Genomic DNA, 24,199 nt, shown 5'->3' with positions numbered 1-24,199 from the left:
AAAGGGGCAGTCCAGCCCGAACTGCTAGGTCACATCCCTTCTGCACGAGACCACAAGCATCCCCAGACATGTTTCAGCCTTGTTGGGCATCAACAGTGAGGAGTATCTTGGGTCTGTAGGCCCGGCAGACTCGGGACCCATGTCTGGGCATACCCGTCCCACTCGGGGTGACTTTAGCAAAATAGAAAGGTGATGGCTGGAAGGTTTTGAATTAATCATAACCACGGGCAAAGCTCTGGGCAACCCTCCAGACCATTGTTTTTCAGCCTGCCAAGCCATTACAGAAGGGGAAAAACCATATGCAAATCAGGCTTGGTCCTACCCCAAAAGGGGCAGTCCAGCCCGAACTGCTAGGTCACATCCCTTCTGCACGAGACCACAAGCATCCCCAGACATGTTTCAGCCTTGTTGGGCGTCATCAGTGAGGAGTAGCTTGGGTCTCTAGGCCCGGCAGACTCGTGATGAGCCCCAACAAGGGTGAAACATGTTTGGGGATGCTTGTGGTCTCGTGCAGAAGGGATGTGACCTAGCAGTTCGGGCTGGACTTCCCCTTTTGGGGTGGGGCAATGCCTGATTTGCATATGGTCTTTCCCCTTCTGTAATGGCTTGGCAGGCGAAGAACGATGGTCTGGAGGGTTGCCCGAGCAATGCCAGTGGTTAAGATTCAGTCTAAACCTTCCAGCCATCACCTTTTTGTTTTTGTTATGTCACCCCGAGTGGGACGGGGTATGCCTAGACGTGGGTCCCGTGCCTGCTGGGCCTAGAGACCCAAGCTACTCCTCACTGATGAGCCCCAACAAGGGTGAAACATGTTTGGGGATGCTTGTGGTCTCGTGCAGAAGGGATGTGACCTAGCAGTTCGGGCTGGACTTCCCCTTTTGGGGTGGGGCAATGCCTGATTGGCATATGGTCTTTCCCCTTTTGTAATGGCTTGGCAGGCGAAGAACGATGGTCTGGAGGGTTGCCCCGAGCAATGCCAGTGGTTAAGATTCAGTCTAAACCTTCCAGCCATCACCTTTGTTTTTACCATTGCCGTTGGAGAAAGTTCTGCGAATGGTGCAGGGTAAAGAATGTGGATCCTTTTTCATGTGCCATTCCGGTTCTGTCTTTTTTGCTTTTGTTAGCCCAAAAGGGCCTGCAAGTGGGTACCATTTAGGGTTACCTGGCGGCGCTGTCCATATTTAAGCACTCGTCTGAGGATTTTTCTTATTTTAAGATTCCTTTGATTTCTCAGTTTCTGAAAGGACTAACTAATGTGTTCCCACCGGCTCCTTTCCAGGTGCCCGGTTGGGATTGGAACTTAGTTCTGAAATTCCTAATGGAGCACCGTTTGAGCCCTTACATTCGTATCCTTTGAGACTGTTGACCTTTAAAACTGTATTTTTGTTTGCAGTTATTTCCGCCAAGCCACCTTTCACGGTGTTCCATAAGGACAGGGTTGACCTTAGGGTTCATACTTCTTTTCCTTCGAAGGCTGTGTCGGACTTTCATTTGAGCCAGAAGGTCATGCTTCCGGAGTTCTATCCTCCTCCACATCCTGGTAAGGAAGAGGAGAGGCTCCATAGGTTGGATCCTAGGAGAGCTTTAAGTTTCTGCATCTCACGCATGTCCCGGGTCAGATTGTACGATCAGCTCTTTGCAGGATACGCTGAAAGGCGTTTGGGTCAAGCTGTTACTAAGCAGACCTTATCCATATAGATTATCTTGACAATCTCTGAATGCTACCGTCTGGCTGGTAAGGGTCCTCCGGTAGGCCTACGGGCCCATTCTACTAGGGGTGTGGCTGCCTCTACTGCTCTGCAGAGGGGTGTTCCCATTCGTAACATCTGTGAAGCAGCCGCATGGGCCTCTGTCCATACTTTTGTAAAACACTACGCCCTGGATTCTATCCATGGGCAAGATTTGGCCGTTGGCAAGGCGGTCCTCTATTCTGCAATTTAATTGGGCATTCTAAAATTCTAAATTTTTTTCCCACCTCCATACGTTGGTACTGCTTTGGGAGTCTGTCATAGATGTGGAATACGTCAGAGGACACAATCCCCTCGAAGAACAAGTTACTTTCTTACCTGGTAACCTTCTTTTGATGGGATGTTCCTCCGACGTATTCCACATTGCACCCTCCCAGACTGCCCTCTACAGAATTTCTTATGCGATTGCAGCTTACGTTTCTGCAAGGCTTTTTCTAGTCATACTGGCAGAAGATTGGTGCCACACGTTCTGGTAAAAAACTACAACTGAGGCTACGGGGGTCGTGCGTCCTACTTATAACATCCGGTGACGTCGGCTCGACGGATGCCCTCGAGGACAGCGTATCGACATCATCGACGCAGGACGCAGACGCCAAAAATGTTCAGAAGCAGCACAGCTGTGGTGATTACATGTCATAGATGTGGAATACGTCAGAGGAAAATACCATCGAAAGAACGTTACCAGGTAGGAAAGTAACTTGTTCTTCTCGTTTAAACCAATCATTGTCCTCTGGGTCATACTGCCCCCATCCAATGACAGTCCTCTCCCTAAGCCGCTCCTCTGGCAGATTTTTACTACCACGTTTCAGTGTTGGGTGTCCTTGAGTTGCTCTCCGAACTATTTGTATGTGTTTTTGTGGTTTTCAACAGAAAAAAGTTCTATTTTTGTTTCTAAGGAGCTTGTGTGTGCTCTCTTCTCCATCAAAACAAAAAGGCCTGTTGTTGCAACAGGAACCTCTTCTTGCACTCTTAACTGGCTAAAGTCATGTGAATATTTTTCACATGTACAATAATCCTACACCATAGATTGAATGAAATCAATACCTCAATAGCAATAAATGCTAATGAATTGTAAACATAAATCTTCAGGTAAAACAAGTTTAATAGTGTTTGGGGCTTTAATGCACCCTTGCTTATCCAAAAAATGTATAAATAGATAGCTCAACAGTGAGATAGTTAATGTTATGTTAAATAGATTTCTAAAGCGCACGTTCACCCGGAGGTATCATAGCGCTGAGGTAGGCAGAAGAGTGCAGGGACAAAATGGCTAAAACAGATGGGTCTTAAGATCACGGCGGAAAGTCAGATAGTTATCGCTGGCACAGAGATGCAGAGGAAGGCTGTTCAAAGTTATTGCAGCCATCACAGAAAAAGAACAGCATCCCACCCGGGACAGTCTGACTCGAGGAACAGCGATCAGTAAGGCCGACTTAGAGCGCAGAGGTCGAGGTGGCACTTAACGGGTGAATATTTCCTGTATGTATTGAGCCCCTTGATTTTAGAAAGCGCGATATACCAGGCACAGAGATTTAAAAAGAATGCGCTTCTCGATCGGCAGCCAATGAAGTTGTCTGAGCAGCGGGGTCATATGAGCATGAGGGGGGGTGGCAAAGAACTGCCCAGGCAGCAGAGTTTTGAAGCAGTTGAAGGCGTCTGATGAGGTAGCTCTGCTGACCTAGGTAAAGAGAGTTGCAATAATCTTGGGTGCTCAAAACCAAGGTAGCCACCACAGGAGCCCAATGTTTGGTAGGAATGAAAGGAATCCCCTTATGCAAAATCCGTAATTTAAAGCGTCCCAGATTTGCATACAGCGGCCACTTGAGGTGCCATGGAAAGAGAGGATGAGAGCAGGACACCAAGTTTTTTGACTGAGGTCGCTGGTGTAGGGCACGTGCCTAGTGAAGTAGGCCAGAATTCTGAGGTCCAAAAAGAGAGCGGGCTAGAGATGCCCACCACCAGTACCTCCGTTTGAGCTTTAGCCAATTTGTCGCCATCCAGGCGCCAAGGTCTTCCAGGCAGCTTCATAGTTGAGATGCAGTATTAGCCCTGGTGAGGCCAAGCCGAACCAGGATATGCGTATCGTCGGCATACGTATAATATCTGAACCCATGCGACAGTAAGAGCAGGAGAAGAGGGCGAATGTACATATTAAAAAGAATAGGAGAAAGTGCTGATCCCTGGGGGACACCACAGAAGAGCAGTTGAGGAGGGTATCGGAAAGGAGGCAGGGATAATGACTGGGTCCGGTCAGTCAAGAAAGCTTGGAACCAATCAAAGACCTGACCCGAAATGCCAGCATCAGCCAGCTGCGCCAAAAGAGTGGAGTGGTCTACCTTGTGAAATGCAGCGGATAAGTCCAACAATAGTACCGCTCCCACCCCACCCTGATCGACTAAACGGGCAAGGTCGTCCATAACAGAATTGAGGATAGACTCTGTTCCCGTTCCAGGGTGAAAGCCAGACTGGAAGGGGTCGAAAAAGCCAGAAGATTCCAGGAAGGAGGAGAGAAGAGGGGAGACCAGAGTCTCAAGCAGCTCCATATTAAACCAAAGCAAAGAAATAGGTCTAAAATGAGCCATTACCTTGAGGTCGAGAGTTGGATTTTTCAGCAAAGGAAGCACCAACGTGTGTTTAAGTTGGCTAGGATTTGTGCCAGTTAGAAATTAGTTGTTAACGTCGGCCGTAATATAGTGGAGTAACTCAGTAGCCGTATCTTTAATCAATGTAAGTGGAATGGCATCTGCTGGAGAAGCAGATTTGACGCCATGAATGGCTTTGATTATCTCAAGATCAGAAAATACAGGGAAAGACGACCAAGATGCCGTAGGGACTGCAGGCCGAGGAAGGCTTTGACAGTCAGTAGTGGCGGGGGCTGCTTTTGCAATGTCTGCACTTATACATTCTATTTTAGAGGAAAAAAATGCTGCATCACAAGGCTTGTGAGGGGTAATTGCAGAATCCGATTTACTAGGAGCAGAAAGGGAGTTGACCAATTCAAATAAGGCCTTAGGTTTATTTATGGCTGCCTCAATCTATCTCCAAAAAGTCTTTTTTAGCCAGGACAATAGTCTGGTGGTAGTTGGCCAGCAGATTGCGAAAAGTACATTTAGCGGTGGGCGAATAGCATTGCCTCCAGTTCTTTCAGCTTGTTACAGGCCAACTTTTTTAATTTAAGTTTGAACCAGGGCTCTGATCTATGTTTAGTGCTTTTGGACAGTCTAAATGGAGCCATGAGATCCGCCACTTCAAGGAAAGCATTCTCAATAGTAGTAAGAGTAGGGGAATTGACAAAGGAGAGGCGTTCGATTTAAGGCTGTAGTAAGCTCAGATTGAGGCACTTTCCGCCAGTCACGTCTGAGAGCAGTAGGTTTGGGAACTAAGGGCTTAGAAAGGTGGTATGGAAGGGAGAACTGAATAAGAAAATGATCCGACCATAGAAGAGGGTATGATGAGTAAATAACAATGGAGGAAGCAGGAGCACATATGAAATCAAGGGTATTGCCTAATTGGTGAGTAGATTTGCTAATCAATTGCGGAAGCCCCAGGTCGTCCATATATGCAAGAAAGGACGAGACCTGGTTAGGATTCAAAGTGTTAGGTGACAAGTTAAAATCACCCGCAAACCAGAGACTGGTGTATTCTTTCATGCATTCCCATATAAATTCAGGGAATGCAGTGCAGAAGTTAGCATCTGCACTCAGGGTCTATATACTACCAGAATAGTCTGGGTAGATTTAGAGGAGATGGAAATGTGAGCAAAGAGATATTCCATCCTCAGAGTGGATAGGTGAGGGACACCGGGAGGTATACATATCTTTATACATAACAGCGACCCCTCCACTGGGATGAGCAGCAGTGCGGTCAACATGAATCAGGTTGTAGCCCAATGGAAGGGCCTGGACCACAGAAGGGCCAGAGGATTCCTGAAGCCAGGTTTCCGTGAATAACAGGAAGTCGATCTGGTATGTAGACACCAGATCATGGCAGTGCGCAGCGTGAGCTACCAATAATCGTGTATTCAGCAGACCACACTTAAGACTGACCGGAGTGGTAGTAATAGTGCTAGTAGTTTGGATCTGGGAGCAGAGTGAGAACCCTAATGGCCAGAATGTATGAGGAGGTGCCAGAGAAATAAGCTGGGTAAGGGTGATATCCCATGCTCTAAGCAGCATACCTGTTTCAATAGTATCCACAGCCAGTTCAGCGTGCCCGTACAGTGCACGGCCTTTGGCGCACTCTTGGCGTGCTCGCTGCGCCCGCCTGCAGCACGGGCGTGAGCACCGGTACATAAATGCCTGGCGAGTGTCACATGGGATCCGGGGAAGCTCGGACTCTACAGACACAGAAAGAGGACTGCAGGAAGAGTACAATGCAGACACTGAAGTTCGAGTACCAGTGGATAAAGGAACAATTCAAGTAAACACAGCACACATTATCTAAAACAATAAAATGCACTTTAAAAAAGGCTAAATAAAAAGACTGCAAGGCTTTATATCGGGCACCAAGGGACACCTTGCCTTCTGCTTGGGAATGTAGTATTCAATACAAAAAATGTTTTCATAAATCAAATGGTTATATATAACGATTCAATACAATTAGGAATATCAGTTACATTCACTGGTATTCTGGCTGTTCATTGATATGATCCTGACACTCACGCGTAGTGTCGCATATAAAAATATACATTCAAAACAGTTTAAACAAAATTCACATGTCCAAATGCGCTCAAATTGTTAGAGCAACAACTACGGCCAATGCGTTTCTGAATCCCATCTTCAGGGCATTTGAGGCTTAATGTTCCAAATGTGTTCAAGATACAGTATAACTTGTAGATACAACAGGTGATTGTGCTTAGTCACATGTTATATTAGATCATGGTCCTTTTACTTTTAGTGATGTAGTGAAACAGTCCAGATGTACTGACCAGTATAGATGTATTGCAGTGTGTTTTTCTATCATGCACAGAACCTACATCAAAGGAATGAGGTCCAGTTGTTAATTTAAAGAATCTACTACATAGGGACAAACTCTAAACTCATCGGTAAAATATAGCCGATGTACATGTCAAAGACAATGAAATGCATTAACTCACGTGGAGAAAGCCGGCTGGGCGGGGGGGTGGCTGAATGATTAGCTGTAATTTGCTCAGATGTCACTGTAAAATAATAATTGTAGGTCAGGTGCCTAATTTTGACATGGCAACCAAATTAACGCTTAAGAGTTCAGTAACCTGTTACAATTTCCGGAGGCTATAGAGTATAGTACTGCCTTGTGTCCATCTACATGGAATTATGACGGTATGACAGATGCTGCCTACACGTGGTAAAGAGAGTGTACATCAAAATCATATCTTGTACTTAATCAGATCGCGAGGGTGCAGTGGAAACAAATGTCACAGGAGCATGATGTTAGCCGTGTCACTCCGTTGGCGCACATATGGACTTGTACATCAAGTTCTAATGAAATTGTATTAGTGCTGAGTTTCATGATGGCAAGGGTTCTTATCTGTAGAGTGTTTGATCGTCCTCAAAGCCAGCTTAGAAAATGCAGAGCGTCTCGAGGACGCGCTGCATGTTCGTTGGCATGGTGATGTTGCGCATGCGTTTTGGTCCGGCGGACTGTCGTTCCAGCATATTTGTGTGGGAAATGTAACACTAAAACCCGTAGTAACCTACAAAATGTAAATTGGGCATTGCTAAATGAATAATAAGGACTTCTGTACGTTGTCCGTTTGGAGTCCTGCAATTCTCCAACAAATGCATAACAGCATTATCGTGTTCAGTTGTCATGGTAACCACTAACACTCTGTCGTTTATAGGCAGGCCACTGGCAGCGTTGCTCAACACCAAGGCCTCTGGCCCATGCGGCATGCAGGGTCAAGCCTCACCCAGGAGCGGCCGGTCCAAGGAGTGTTCTTCTAAATTCTGTGTGGGTGCCTCATCTGTGGGGGCCCAAGATAAGGTCAAGAACTGCAAGTCCGAGTCCACCGGGGTCGCTGCGGAAGAGTCCTCTACCCCGGCTCAACTTCGGGAGAAATCAGAGAAGCCCTGGACGGAGGAGAAGAAGGCCGAACAGCCCAAGCAGGCCCAAGTAGCTAAGACCTCATCAACGACGGCGTTGGAGACTGCTGTAGCTAAGGGCGCTGACCCTGCAAAGGTTGCACCCGCAGCTCAGAAGGTGTCTCTACCCCCAAGGTGCAACTCCACCACAGTGACTTTGCCAAAGTCTGCTGGCATGCCAGAAGGGGGGGGGGGCTGAGACAGCCCTCCCAGGCCGTGGCCCAAGCCATGGAGGTTTCGTCAACAGACGACAAAGACCAGGAATCCTTGCACACGGTCCACGAGGATGTGGAAGAGGAGGATCACGGCACAGGGCCTAGTTCTGCTTTTCCACCTGCTCGGCTGATGGGACATTTCCTTGGAGATTGTGTCGACCCTGCACACCTTGGTGTCAGAGATCCAGATGAGGATGCCACCAGCTCCTACACCAGGGATACCCCAGGTGCCCGAACAGCCTCCAGCCAAAGAAGAGGAAGCCAACACCCCCATTTCAACCTCCTCCACCACCACATTGGGTGCCTTTTCCCCCCAGCAGACCCAAACACGGGTAAGGGGACGGATACGGCCACGACGACAATGGCGAGGATATCATTGCAGCGGATGGCGAATCCCCACATTTGGATGCCCTGCATAGGGTGTCTCCACCGTATGAAGTGGGATCGTTCCACTCCATGATCTCTAGAGCCTCTGAGTTCTTCTAGCTGGTGCCCAAGGAATCGAAGGAGGGTTTCTTATATCAGAGGAGTGAGGCCAAGAGAAAGACGGTCACAGTGGTACCCTTTCTGGACGACGATTGGGAAGAGGGCCTGGCCCTCATGAAGCACCCTTGGACGGCTCCAACCAAGCTAGATAGGCAGAACAAGAAGTATCAGGTGTCGGACTCCGAACCCAAGTGCCTGAGGTTGCAGCCATCGCCGGATTCTGTGGTATCGGCAGCCACGATGAAATGGTAAGCCAACCCATGCTCGCTCCAGGCAGGGAGGGAAAGAGGATCAACGCCATGGGAAGGAAGGTGATTGCAGCATCCGCTATTAAGATGGCCAAAGCACTGGCGATCCTGGCCAAGTACGACAGGAAGCTGTGGTACAAGCTGGGTCCTATCTTGGAGGTCCTCCCCGACAATAAGAAGATGGAGGCAATCGCTCTCTTTCAGAAAGGGGAGATGGCATCTGATCACACGATCACAGTGGCATTGGACGTCGCCAACACAGTGTTCTGGCAAATGGGAACGGTGTCTGCCTTTGTTGCCAAGGCTGGATAAAGGCCACTTATGTCCACCAGGAGGTCCAAGCAAAGGTGCTGGACACGCCCTTCTATGGAGATAATCTGTTTGGGTAGGTCGTTGACGAGTTCCTCCAGGCCATCAAGGCAGACAGGGAGACAGCCCATTCCCTGGGCACTCTCCATCAGCACTGCTCTTCTTTTCGCTCCTCCAAGGGAAAGTCAAGCAGGTCCTCAAAGATTTCTCCTCGTCATACCATCAGCCTTCCTGATCCACGACTCGGGAAGCTTACAAGGGCTATTCCCAGGCCTACAGCAGCAGGGAACAGTGTCACTATCGCCTGCAGGGCAGGATGCTGGCGCCGAAGCAAGCCTGAACCGACTGGGATGTTGGGCCCCCACCCGTGCACTGCGGTGGGAGGTCGGCTGACGAGGTTTGTCAGCGAGTGGAGAAAGATCACCACCGACAGATGGGTTCTGAACGCTCTAGCCCAAGGACATACCCTGGATTTTCAATGCAGGTGTCCGAGAATCCTGACGGTTGCCTGTCAGGAGAAGCACATCCCTCAGCTCCTGGAAGAGGTATCGCCCATGCTGCAAAAAGGGGCGATAGAGCTAGTTCCCCAGCAACTGCGTGGCTCTGAGTCTATTCCAGATACATTCTGGTCAGAAAGAAGACAGAGGGCTGGAGGCCTATTCTAGACCTACAATGTCTAAACAAATACTACAGGTCCCAAAAATTCAGGATGGTCATTTTGCAACACGTGCTCGACCAACTGGAAAGCGTAGACTTCTTGACATTGCTGGACCTGGAGGACGCCTACTTCCACGTCCCCATTCACAAAAAACATCGAAAGTGTCTACGATTTGTGGTGCAGGGTCAGCACTACTGGTTCAAGGCCCTACCTTTCAGCTTCAAGTCAGCCCCCAGAGTGTTGACGAAATGCCCGGCACCAGTGGCGGCCCATCTACGCCTGCAGGGCATACACATATACCCACACCTGGACTGCCTACATCTATATCGTCCAATGCGACCTCTCCAGGAATTCCTGGACCCCCGCTGGATACAGGTGTCCAGAAGCTTCACGGACAAGATACCACTCAACGACTAGTTCCAGTGGGCGATCGTATTGTGAGGCATATGCTCCAACATCACCCAAGACACAGCATTCCAGAACTTGACATACTAGGAGATGGTCACCACAGATGCCTCCATCGAGGTTTGGGGAGCACACACAGGACGTCTGCACGCCAGAGCCCTGTGGTTGCCAGAGGAGAAGGATCTTCACATCAACATCCTGGCACTGCGGGCAGTGTTCTGGGCCCTCAAGTCATTCCTCCAGTCTCTGAAAGGCAAGGTGGAGAGGATCTTCATGGACAACACCACCACCACGTTTTACATCAGGAAGCAGAGGGGCACTCGATCCCCGGCGCTCTCCAAGGAAGCGAAGGATTTGTGACAATGGGCTGTCGGACAGGTGATGTTCCTCGTCCCTCTTCACCTGGTGGGTGTCAGGAACCCCATTGCAGACTCCCTCACCAGGAAACTGCTCTCCTGCCATGAGTGGGAGCTTCGTCAAGATCAGGTTGACTGCCTGTTCACTGAGTGGGGCAGGCCCCATATAGATCTGTGTGCGACGGCGGCAAACTCCAAATGCCCCCAGCCGAGGATCCTGGGGGACGCATTTGCATTCCCATGGGAATGACTGATACTGTACGCATTCCCCCCGTTCCATCTCCTGCTACGGATCATCAGCACACTCCGAATGTGTCTGTGCAAGATGATACTCATCGCCCAGGCATGTCGGAGGCAGATTTGGTATCCGGACCTTCTCAGTCTTTCAGCGTCGCCACCGGTCAAGCTGCCAGTAGTTCCAGATCTTCTCACCAGAGAAAGAGAGAAAGAGGTGCTATCATGCATCACGAACCAGGATCGCTGAACCTGAGGGCTTGGCTCCTGCACTGCAGCCCTAGAGTTTGGTAGAAATTAGTTTCCGGTGGACTGCAGGGAGGTCCTCGCCGAGGTCAGGGGATCATCGACTTTGAAGTGCTACAGTCACAAGTGGAAGCGTTTCGCTATGTGGTGCAGGTCGCAGAAGATTACGCCGCTGAGGGCCACGGCCCTGCAACTTCTTCCATACTTGATATCCTTGTCGAAGACTGGACTGGGGCACGCCTCTATCAAGGTGCATCTGGTGGCAATATCCCGCTGCAACAGGTCTCCAGGAAGATCTGCACTTCGGTCTCATCGACTCGGTAGTGCTGCGGACGCACCCCTCTTTTATGCCAAAGAGTCAGTCGGAATTCCACCTCAACAAACCTTTGGTGTTAGATGTGTTTTTCCCAAAGCCTTTGTCACTGGCTGAAAGGGCCTTGCACTCGCTGGACTTTGCTCATGCCCTCAAGTTCTACGTGACGCACACAAAACGTTTTTTGAAGACTTCACAACTGTTTGTGAACTTTGGTCCTGTGAACCATGGGAAGGCTTTGTCCAAGGCTTCCATCTCAAGGTGGCTCTCTGGCTGCATCATGCACGGTCAGGGATGAAGGCAGGAAAATATCTGTGAAAATACAGGTAGCAACATCAGCATTTAACACTTCTGTTAGGGAGAATTCTCTGTTTGGGCTGAATTTCCTAACTTAGTGAGTCCCCCAGCAGCTTTGCTGGATTTCTGGACTCTTTTTTTTCCCACTCTTGGACATGATTTATGGTGTTCCTTTGAATGTTAATGTGTTTCATGGACTATGGGGTCTTTTACTCCATAGGGTCTCATATGTTTTTGTATGTGTGCCTTAACACTGGGGTGTCATAGTGACCCCCCACCATAGACCCTATACCCTGGGACTGACTACTGTCTCCCAGGGCATGTAAAGTCACCATTGGCTTTACTAGTCCCAAATTACTAACAGAACCAGTACAAACCATCATATTGTGGACGTACTGGTAGGGGCAATTCGATTGCCCCTGGGTCTGTTATTCGAGGGGGCACTGTCCCGTCCCCCCTCGTCGAGTTTTGGCTGGTGGCAGTGGATACTACTTTTTATATTCAACCACGAATATATCTCTATGGGATTTTCCTCTAGCCTCTAACATACCGCCAGTTTATTTATTTAATATTAATTCACCGGTTGGTATTTTCTACCAGAACTTGGTTTTAAAATGGCGTTTGTGTTCGCCTCTGTAACTCCAAACCAAAGGTCGAGCCCTTTGTTACACTTTTTGGCGGGCTCCTCCACAGAAGCCTCCAAAAGTGGTGCCACTCTGTCTGGGTACCACAGGGGGTGTGGGAGGGGGGTTTAGTCACCCTGGACTGAGTTACCTTGGTAACTCAAGTCACACTCTTGTGTGATTGGCCCAAGTGGTGAGCCGGCCGGCTCACCACTTAGTATGTTTGATTGACAGCTAGGCTGAGTGAATGGGGGTGTGCTGCATAAAAGCAGGGCTTTTGGGACTGGAACTTCAGAAGTCGCCACAGGACCTGAAAATCCGACGAGGGAGAAGCTGAGCCGGCCTGCTACGACGACACCACCAGTGGAGCCCTGCTGAACCGACTCACCACTTCCCAACGACAGAGATCTCCCGGCTGGAGAGTCTTCTTCCCTTGACTGGTGGGCACAACCAGTTTACCTTCCTTTCTCGCACCCCAGGACGTCTTGTGGTCGAATTGCCCGTGCCAAGCACCCCAGCAACCGGATGGCCACTTACCACTGGACCGCGAATAAAAGGACCGCTCCTTTTAATTGGGAACTCCGCGGCTGGTTTCTTCCCTGGCAGTGCAACGGACTCCTGCTTTCCTCCCCAACGAGGAACAACTGCCCCCGCTGGAGCGTTCTCGCCATTTTAAGGTACCGTGTCCGCCAGGCCTCCCTTTCGAAAGATTGCTACAAGGTAACAATAATCCCTTAACATTCTGGACTGGGCTGGCCGCCTTGACCATCTAACTGGTCCCTTTCTTTTTGGTCCAACTCTTTCTGAACTTATTGCGAGACTTTTGGGCACTTTGAACCGTGTGACCTTGGACACATTGCGACCGGAGCCTCTTAAAGTGGGTCCGGCCTTGTTAACTTTGTCTTTACGGTTTTAACCTGCCTTCTTCTCCTACTGTGTTCTTCCGAAAGTGTTGGGATCTGTTTCTATCTTTTCTCTGCCTTTCTCTCCCTTTTAAACCAATTGATTAGAGTGCCATCTTCGTTAAGCGATCACTGCTGTCTGAAAATAAGTGTTGCTTTACTTAGGACTTGTCTAACTAATCGTTGAAGGGAGTGTGTATCTTTTAGTGACCGTGTTTTTGAACTGCTCAATATTAGTGCCAGTGTGTTTTACTAGATGTGTTTTTAAATAAATAATTATATCTCTTTTACACCAAGCTCTGGTCAGTGTTTGCTTGTTCTACTGCCCACACAATAGCAAAACACTCTTGTTCAATGGTTGCCCACCTTGTTTCAGGATCCTTCAGTTTTCTACTGATGAAGCAAATGGGGTGCTCCCTACCCTTCCAATCCAGTTGACTGGGGACTGCACCTATTCCTACATTTGAAGCATCTGTCTGCACAATGAAAGTTTGGTGGTAGTCAGGAGCTCTGAGCACTGGGGCTTGGCAAAGAGCCCTTTTCAGGGTTTCAAAGGCCTGATTGCATTCCTCATTCCACCTAACCTTTTTAGGGAATTTAGGAGAGGAGATGACATTCAGTGGAGAAGCTATGGACCCATAGTTCTCTATGAAATACCTGTAGTAGCCAGTGAGGCCTAAGAAGGCTCTCACCTGGGTCTGAGTAGTAGGTGTTGTCCAATTTTGCACAGCTTCAATCTTACTGGGCAAATGCCTTATTTCTCCACCTCCTACCTCGTTGCAAGGTAGACCACTTTACTCTGTCCAATCTGGCATTTACTCGCCTTTATGGTCAGATTGGTCTTTCCAAGAGACTGCAAAACATATCTCAAGTGGTCCACATGGTCTTCCCAGGAATTGCTGAACACTGCTATGTCATCCAAGTATGCCATGCAGAAGTCCTCCATCCCATTCAGAACCTGGTTTACCATCCTTTGAAATGTAGCAGGTGCATTTTTCAATCCAAAAGGCATAACCTTAAACTGGTTTAAGCCAACTGGGGTAGAAAATGCAGTTTTCTCCTTGGCATGGTCTGTCAAGGCTATTTGCCAATAGCCTGACGTCAAGTCAAATGTGCTGAGGAACTTGGGTGCACCAAGTCTATCCACCAACTCATCTGTCCTTGGCAAAGGGTGGGCATCAGTCTTAGTGACTGCATTAAGAGCTCTGTAATCCACACAGAATCTAAGTTCTTTAGATCCTGCCTTTGGTACTAACACAACTGGGCTAGACCATGGACTAGTAGAGGGCTCTATTACCCCGAGATGAAGCATCTTGTTGACCTCACCTTTGATGTGGGTTCTTACATTCTCTGACATTCGATATCCTCTGCTTTTGACTGGCAGATAGTCACCAGTGAGTATGTCATGCTGTCCCCAAGGGGTCAAGCCTGGTGAAAGTGAGAACAGAGAGGCAAACTGATTTAACATAGATTTACACTCTTCCTGTTGCTCAGGTGTCAGATTTGAAGAGAGATTTACTCCTTCAATGTTTTCGTCTAAAGGTAAGCCTCTGAGGAGATCAGGAAGAGCTTCACTCTCTTCTTCTTCCTCTGATGATGCTAAGAGCAAAGCTCCTACATCAGGTCTGGAGACATACGCTTTTAGTCTGTTGGTGTGGAAGACTGTTGGAGCCTCCTTGGGATTGCCCAAGTCCACCAGATAGTTGACCTCTCCAAGTTTACCCACAACTTTGAAGGGTCCCATCCATTTGTCTTGCAAGGCCCTCTGCCTTGTTGGAATCATAACGAGAACTAGTTGGTCTTGAGTAAACTCAACCATGTTAGCCTTTTGATCATTATTTATAGAATGAGACAAAGCTATAATATAGATGCCAGAAAACACAGAACTCCCAGGATTGGAGTACCACAAGGGGACCAGTCACAGTTAAAAGATAAGTATCATGTTTATTAGGTCACAAAGGTAAAAACTAATTAAATAATGCGGTCCACAGTACAAACAATTTATAAAAAAGAACAAACTCGAACAGAAGTTACGTGACAAGCTTGGCTAGCTAGTTAACAGTGTATCAAAATAAACGCACAAAACACAGAATGGTACATATCAAATCAAGGGTGTAGTACCCTATAATAGTTAGTCAATGTGTCATAAATTTGTATCTCTGGTTAAAATACAGAGAGATATCTCGACATGTTTCTGTTCCTAGAATTAGTATGGAACATTCATCAGGAGGTACATAGATGACAACGTAACCAAGTTAACAGGGAAAGACAAATATTAACAATGAAGACCCCCTGTCAGAGATTACTTCCTTAGGAAACCCAACCTGGTAAAAATACGAAGGAGGGCCTTAGCCACAGCCGGAGCTGTAATAGTCCTCCATAGGAATTGCCTCAGGGTACCTTGTAGCATGGTCTACTACAACAAGTATGAATCTGTTGCCTGAGGAGGTTGGAGGATCAAGGGGACCAACAATGTCAATCCCTACTCTCTCAAATGGGACTCCCACTACAGGGAGAGGCACTAAAGGTGCCACATTCTTGGAGCCAACCTTACCAGATGTCTGGCAGGTGTGGCAGCTCCTGCAGTACTTATCTACTTCAGCCCCCATCTTTGGCCAATAAAAGTAGAGTGAGAGCCTTTCCTTAGTCTTCTTGAAACTCAAGTGACCACCCAAAGGAATCTCATGGGCTAACTGCAAGAACTGTGGTCTGTTCTCTTGGGGTACTACACGTCGTTTGTTGTCCCCAGGTGCAGACTCGGTTGGTTCACTGTAGAAGAGGCCATCTTCCCAGTGTAACCTATATTTCCCAGGCTCTTGCCCTTCAGCCTGAGCATCTGCCTGGTGGCGAAGACCTTCCAGAGTTGGACATTCTCTCTGTCCCTTACTGAAGTCTGCCCTGTTGGGTCCACCTTCTGCCAGTAAAGACTGCAGCTCAGGATCAACAGGATCCAGATCTCCAATGAGTTCCTGGCCTTCCACTAGCTCTTCCTCAGAGACTAGTTCAACCACACAGGGTTGTACCTCCCTCTCAGCCTCAGCTGGAGGGGGGAGTTACTGGTGTAACTTTGGACAACCTAGGGGAAGTCCTTGTTGGCTGCACTGGAGTGCTGGCTGTGGGGTTCTTTTTTTTTTAGAAGTTTTAGGTTTCCCTTTTTCCTCTAGTTTCTGAGATACAGCAGCTGACATCTCCAGTGGAGCAGGAGTGATCTCTTTCTTCATCATCTCATTGGGAGCACCTCTCATGGTTCTCTCCCTTGCCGGTCTGGTGAGCTCCTGTAACCTTTTACTAGGAGGTCTGGGGGTATGTGACACTACTCCAAGAGTTTTCAAGTCATTACCCAACAGAACCCTTCCTGGCACCTCACTTTGTATGCTGACAGGTATTTTCAAGTCATGTCATTACACTGGATGAGAACTGGTAGTTGGGGAAGCATCTGCACAGGCCCTCCAGCTAACTTGGTGAGGCGTTTGGGTGCCTTAGCAACATCCTCAGCCTGAAAAAACGATTTGTCCACCACAGTTATGCTGGCCCCAGTGTCCCTAATGGCAGGAGTCTCCTGACCATTCACCTGGACACTGTCCTTATAATACTCTTTAGTATTATCTGGGATAGAATTATAGACATCTAAGTTCTGTTGTTCCCACAAACCCAGAGACACTAAAGAAACACTGGCTGAGACTCCAATGGGTTCATCAGCCAGTAATAGAAAGTTTCCACTTGCCATTTGTACTTCCTCCTCTGGAGCGAAGGCTAAGGAGACAAGCTGGACCCCTGAAGGTTTACCCTTACATCTGGGATCGCCTTTCACATGGTCAGTAGAGCCACAAACAAAGCATTTACCAAATGCTTTCTGGAATGGTGGCTTGTTCTGACCTCCTTCTGGTTTGGCACCAGAAGGTACACTAGCCTGATTTGGTTTCCCTTATGGCTTTCCCTTTTGGTTTTGTTTGGGGCCCTCTTTGGAATTGGAATTATTAGAATTCTCTTTGGAGTCCTTTTTTGGCTGTTTTCCCTCATCCTTTTTCTGAGTAGCCCCAGAATCCTTGTGAGTGGCCCTGTTGGCAACCCACAAGTCAGCAGCCTTAGCTAACTTCCTGGAATCCAATTCCTTTGAATCAGCCAAGTGCTGTCTGAGCTCAGGAAAGCAGGCATCATAACTTGACTCCAACATTACAAGATTCTTCATTCCTTCATAAGTGTTAACGATGTAAACCTTAATCCATCCCTCTAAGTTTTTCAAACTTTCACTCACCCAGGTAGCCCAAGAGGGGTACCATCATGCCTTTTGAGGGTCCTAAACCTCTTAAGGTACTGGGAAGGGGTCTTCCCAAATCTAGCTATTAAAGCTAGTTTCACACATTCATAATCCTTCTTATCCACCTCCCCCAACTCCATTACCACATCAGTTGCAACAGGGGGAAGCCTAGAGAACAACCAGGAAGGTAACTCATTCCCTTGTGAGGTCCTGGAGCCCATGATTATACTCAAACATTTTTAACCAATCCAACACATCCAATTTAGGTTCATACATACCCACTAATTCCTTAGGCATCCGGGGTCTTTTGGGACTGGAACTCCTAGAGGAACCAGAGGAGAGAGAAGCATTTTCCACCGACAACTTTTTCATTTCTAGTTCATGATTAAGCTCTATTTCTGAGTCTCAACTCAGCTTGCTTCTGCTCAGCCTGGGCATTCATTCTTCTGAACTCTAGCGCTTGTTTTCTGCAAGAAATATTTAGAATAATTATTTCCCAAAGTACAAGACTTGGCAAAAGACCCATTAATCCTAGCAGACAATTTCAATTTGGTGTTAAGAGTCTGAGACGTGGTAGGATGATAATGCAGTATTCCTCGCTTTTGCCGAATGGCAATTTGCCACAATTTTCTTTCCCCACATTTTTTGCCACCTTTTTTACTGCAATTCGGCAAGTGCCATTCCGCAAAAATAAAATCTAGGAAACATAATAGATCCCGACAACCCAACTCTTAAGGTTTTCAACTTTTTTATGCATTTGTCCAGCATAGTTTTTCCTATATTGACTTGATTATGCTAGATGGGGAGGTGTTATGAACCGCACAGTGCAATAATTAATCAGATTGTCTTTGTGAACCATTCTCTGGTCAGCTGTCGGACACTGGGTGGGGAAGTAGGAGAAAAGACCACAGCTTTGGAAACTAGGGGCATAGTTGTTAAACAATCTGTGAATTGTTTAAAGAGATTAAAGGTAATGAATATCCTCCCTAGGCTATTATATTGCTTGCCGACACTCTCAATTAAAGTTCCCAAATCGTTTTTTAAGGCGCTCACAAAGGCAATCTCGTCATACATTTGGAGAAGGAAACCCCCAATGGTGCCTAGAGCGGTCCTCACGTTACCCACTCGAATGGGGGTGGGGCCCTATCCCACTTTCAAAAATATTTCAAGGCGGTGCAACTAAGGGTGATTCGGGAATGGTTGGGAGATGACCCGCAAACAATTTGGGGAACACAGGACAGGGCAAGGCCAGATCCCCATTGAGGGAGCTAATGTGGAAAGCGAAACACCCCAACCTTCAAATTACAGTAATCATGGGGGTTATCTTGGAGGCCTGGGATGAGCAAACGCGTAGGGGAGTCATGACCACGGTGGAAGCCCCCTTTAGACTCATCTGCAGGAACCCGCAATTCCCGCCAGGTATGGCGAGGGGGGCCTTCGAGAAATGGGAAGCCGCTGGGTGTACGAAAATTGGGGAAATGTACCCGGACAAAGAACTCAGATCATTTGAGGACTGTAAAACCCTAATGAATCTCTCAGAGGGAGATCGATATAAGTGGGACCAGCTCAAGCACTGGCTGGCAACACCAGATATCAAAAGGGCAGCAACAAGAGACCTCACTTCGTTTGAACAGTACGTTATAACCAACTCTGGCTCTAGGAAGCTGGTCTCGACACCATATAACTTTATAAACTCCCAAGATGAGGAAGTAAAGTGGGCGCACATGGTTAAGTGGGGAAAACGATGGGGGAGGAAATCCCAAGACACCTATGGTTAGAACTGTGGACAAACATCCCGAAACTAACCTGCTCGGCTCAAACGAGGGAGATGTGGGTAAAAGTAGTAACCCAGTGGCACTACACGCCTGAGAGACTTCACCAATGTACCCCCAATCATCTGACCAGTGCTGGAGAGGATGCACCGAGGTGGGAACGTGGAAACGCTTATGGTGGAATTGCAAGGGGATCAAAGGCTTCTGGTGCGAGGTTATATCGGAAATGGGGAAAATGTTTCCATAGGCAGATCAGTTGGGGGACAAAGTGTGGCTTTGTGGAATGATAGACAAACCAGCCGGGAAATATACAAAGTCACTCTGGAGAAGCTTCATGGGACTGGTCATAGCGGCATGGGTAGCGATAGCCCAAAATTGGAAAAAGAGAGACCCCACCACTGGTTTGCACATGGCTACAGAAGGTCTTGTCTCAAATGGCAATGGAAAAGTTAACGCATACAATCCAAGGGTCGAGAGGGACGTTCACAAAGGAATGGGGAGCGGTCCAAGACTACTTACAGTCAGACTATATGGAACAATGGTGCCCCCATAAAATTAAAATTACAGATATTTTCAATGCATAAGACTTACCTATACAGAAAGACTTCAAGAAGCTCTTCCGGGGGTGAACGGGGAGGGGAGGGAATTGGGGGGATGGTGTTGGATAACAAGTTTTTATTTTTGTATTTGAAAACAATAAAACAATTTTCAAAACATTAAAGGTACTATTGCTGAGTATTTTGCCAACGATGACACGGAACACACCTTGTAAGGTATACACTGGTATGGATTTAAGGCAGGAATAAGGGGGCAAGTTAAAGAGAAGGCTAGTAGATTTAAAGAAAAATAACTGGTAGCAAAGAAGAAAAATTAGGGGGCACAATTGAGGAGTTGAAACAGTTGCATAAATTGAGAGGTTCTCAGAAGGGGAACTGGCAACTGCAATTTGCCGGAAAGGAACTCCAGGCCTTGCAGCTGAACAAAACCAAATAATTAGGAGGACAAGACCAATATTTTATGAAATGGGGAAGGATTCCAACAGATCACTGCTATTCCAATTTAAGACAGGAATAAGGGCAAACACAATTAGGAGTCTTAGTGATCCCCAGGGAAGGGTGGTGTCAGGTGAGAGTGATGAATCAAGATTGCTGGAGAATTATTATGCAACTCTGTAGGTTGGAAGAGGGGGCCCAAAAGGAGGTGGACTCCTTTCTGACGAAAATGACACTAGCTAGACTTGAGAATGTGTGCGTGGGAGGCTATTTCTAAGGAAGAGGTTATCAATGTGATTTAAGGTGCTTAATTTGAACAAAGCCCCGGGCCCAGATGGGTTCAGTCCTCTGTTCTATAAGACCGGCTAGTTAGTCTCATCAGCCATGTTAAAAACTATGGTAGAATCACAGATTGCAGGGATGAGTCAAAGATATCTGTACTACCCAAATTGGGTAGAGATTCGCTACTTTGCTCTTAAAGACCCCTCACCTTAACAAATACGGATGCTAAATCGTATTCACATTTATTGGTCAAGAGATTGCAAACCATTCTGCCAAGCCTTATTAAAGAGGACCAATGCGTCTTGCATCTTTATCATAGGGAGGCAGGTTGATAAAGCGATGGACATGATAGACATTGTTCGAGTACGCAAATTCCTGAGGAGCTGGTCACAGAGCAAGTGTCTGATCGGGTGGAATGGAATTTTCTTAAGGAGGTGCTGCCTAGATTTGGAGTGGGCAAAGGTTTTCTAAAGGCAGTGTTAGCCATACATACAGTAACCCCACAACAAGTAGAAAGCTGAATGGTAATCTGTCAAGCCCTGTTGGTTCATTGAAGTGTACTCACTGTCACCACTGTGGTTTGCACTGGTGGTCTAGCCACTAGTGCAAGTAATTATGGACAAAGAAAACATTTCTCGGGCAGAGTACCGCAGGCCCATTTATAAAACCTCCTGCTTCACAGATGGCCTCTTGCTACTAACTCTAACCAAGCCAGTCACTTCAATAACCCTTGTTGAATAAATCATTAAAATACTTGGGTTAATTTGGCAAAAAGTGCATCACTGCTTCATGCAGCTAATTATCCAGACCTCTTCACAGCATTGCAAGAGATCCTACAACCCTGGAGACTTATAGCTGCTTCATGGGTTGGTAGAATAACCTCTATAAAGTTGAAAATCTTACCACAGCGCCTTTGTCTTTCAGACCCTGCCAATATCTGGAAAGTTGCCAAGCTAAAAGTGGCTAATGGAATCCTTCATCTTCTAACTAGATCCAGAGGATTGCCATGCCCGAATCTTGTGAACTACTACCAGACAATGCAACCTAGGTTTCTTAAATACTGGCCAAGGTGACCATCCCGTGGAAATATTGGGACAACAGGTAGTGTGGCTTACTAGAAAAGTTAGGTTGCTTGCAGTATGCAAATGGCCGACCATTAGAACAGCTATACAAATATAGGACAGACTAGGACCAGGGAGAGCCCAGTACGTTCCCAGGCCCATTCACACCAATACATGGAAACCTGCACTTCACACAAGCATGTGCAACTGGGGTGTTCACTGCAGGGAAAGTGGGGTTGTGAATGTCCCCCACATATTTGATGGGTGGGTGTATTTACTAGTTTCCTCAATGTAAAGTGACTTTCGGAATTGATGAGGGGGAGAGATTTTGCTATGTTCAGATTTGCCACGGTCGTCTTCATGGGGATATGAATTCAGTAATAGATAGGCCCCTTAACACAGTTAGAAAAATGATCAATTCTGACCAAATCAAGGTGCTTATTTCAAAACTCTACTCCCTATTGATGACACCAGAAGGAAAAACAAGATTAGTTTACGTTTATAAGTGGCATGAAGATTTAGGTGAAAGTAAAGACAAGAAGACCCAGGGGAAGATTTGGAATAGGGCTCATACACCTTCCAGCTGCACACTTAACGCTTTGAAAATTAGGGAGGTGAGTTGAAACATAAGTGTGTATGTGCGTGTCCGTGTGCACGCCTTGGAAGTAAATGTACTTGATGTACTAGAGATGTATGTGCTTTCCTAGAATACTTTGGTCTTATGAAGCTCTTCGCAGTACTCGTTCAAAGGTGGCTCTTTTATCCGTATACTGTTTGATTCTGGAGGTGGCAGGATGCAAAAAGTTAAAATGTCTGTGAGAAATTGCACGGATCACTTTTTATTTTATTCTTCTTCTAGGAATCAACATAAATTTAAATATGACTGAGTTGTTTTTGCTTTGCTCTACTTGGGGTTGTTTACTTTTTGAATTGTAAAATGTTTGTATTTCATTTTAAAGGAAGAGAAAAGGCTTTGAAGATGATGAATATGTCACCAAGAAACCAAAAATTGATGAGGTCAGTAGATCCTTAATGCTGTTCTTCCATTCGTCATACTTTGTTGCTATACACAAACTAATTTAAGCTAGCATGTATGGTTTATACACACTGTCTTGGCCTAGGTTTACATGTGGCAGGGTTGATGCAACTTTTTTTCGGAGTAAAAATTATTTAGCCATACCACATTTGTTAAAAAATTAACTTTACAATTCACTTTGATTCTTCATGTGTTTTGTGTTCGTGCTAAAAGTTGCCATTTTTATGCAAACATTCTCGCAAAGTTCATTCAACGAAAGGCACTCTTTTTCATTCTCCTTCCTTGTGGAATCTCTAACCAGCTCAGTGTAATCATGGTAAAATAATTGTTCTTTTGACTATTTGGTTAACTGAGGTATGTTCTTAATGCAGCTGCATCAATAATGCCAAGTCAAAAGTTTGACCTTTGCCATTTACTACAGTGTTTTGAAGAATAGTCTATCAGTAAGCTAGTACACATATGGCTTTGGTAATGCTGTCAGTGCCATCATGACTCTCCTCTGCACACGCATACAAGCTATACATTTCTTAAACTTCTTTTTACTGTGATAAGTGTTCAGAGGGTGACATCTCACTTTTGGTTTTGGGAAAAACGGAACTCCATAGACTGATTGGAAGTGGGTCAAGACGATTAGATGATTTGGGAGGTCATATTTTTCCTATTTACCAAATTATCAACCTTCACAATATCCGGTGTAACTGGCAAGTTTACCAGAATGCAAATTATTTGAACCTTCAGTATGATCTGTCACTCAGAGGACAACTGCAGATAACTAATACTGAGGCTTGCAGGGTGTTAAGATGGATTAACTCAGACAGTTGAAGTGCAAGGTAAATCTTGAAAAGGCAAAGGAAACAATATTACTGCGCCCCATAAAATGAGGCCAATAACATAAAAAAAATCCTTCCCTGCTAAGATGAGTAGGTCTGGTGCCTTTGAGTGAAATGTCCCTAGAAGAAACCTTTACGGAGTCTTCAGAAGTGGAGAAACATGTTTTGGCAAACCCAACCAATGAGTAAAATGTTCCACGGATAAAGAACAAAGTTAAGTTACAAAGATTAGGCATCCTCTCTGGTTTCCAACATATGAGCTAAGCTAGGAAAGGAAAGCAAAAAGGTTTTACTTGTCTTCAAAGGACAGGACATCAATCAAACAATACCAAAATGTTGGGTTCCGTTGATGTCAATAGAGGTAAAGCTACAAAAAGAAAATCTTTCCTAGCACTGGGTTCAGCACTTTAGATCAATCCTTTTAATGCCCGCTTTCTAGAACATTTTCATTGTGCAACTTAAAACGTGTGTTCTCAGATTTCAGTTATAGAGAAGAGGTTGTTGCTGTGATAAATCCAGTAAGTCCCGGTTTGTTCAAACAGATCCAAAAAATTCTAGAATGCCAGTGCCAAGGTCGCTAACCGGAAGAGAAACCCATCCAAAGGCAAACGTGAGGAGCTTCATACGGTCCAAAAGGTAGCCGGGTCGAGGAACAGGAAAACCTCCAGCATAGCAGTGTCCCATGTAGCAGCATAGATCTTTAAACCTCCGCAAGGCGTGCGTCGGGCCAGGCATATGACATAATCACAGATTGGGCCCATAAGACGCACTGATTTCCTCGGCCCAGAAGACACCCCAGCTACTTCCCTGGCTACTGCACTAACTGAGCATGGCCTCCTACAACTCTGCTCCCAACCTACTCACTCGAA

The 24,199-nt window shown here is 46.6% G+C and overlaps 1 protein-coding gene across 4 annotated transcripts in view; it reads left to right on the top strand.

Annotated features, from left to right (window-relative positions):
• CCNH (cyclin H) overlaps positions 1–24,199 on the top strand; it is a 484,538-nt gene that overhangs the window by 374,696 nt on the left and 85,643 nt on the right. For all 4 annotated transcript variants that reach the window (XM_069627590.1, XM_069627591.1, XM_069627588.1 and 1 more), the window contains exon 9: positions 22,424–22,481. In XM_069627590.1, the coding sequence (XP_069483691.1) occupies positions 22,424–22,481 (58 nt within the window). The remainder of the gene's footprint in view (positions 1–22,423; positions 22,482–24,199) is intronic.

This window comes from Ambystoma mexicanum, chromosome 6p (genome assembly GCF_040938575.1).
Source record: "Ambystoma mexicanum isolate Mex_15411 chromosome 6p, UKY_AmexF1_1, whole genome shotgun sequence".
Taxonomy (NCBI): Eukaryota; Metazoa; Chordata; class Amphibia; order Caudata; family Ambystomatidae; genus Ambystoma; species Ambystoma mexicanum.
Note: the sequence above shows the minus strand (reverse complement) of the source record. Positions and strands in the feature narration are given on the sequence as shown.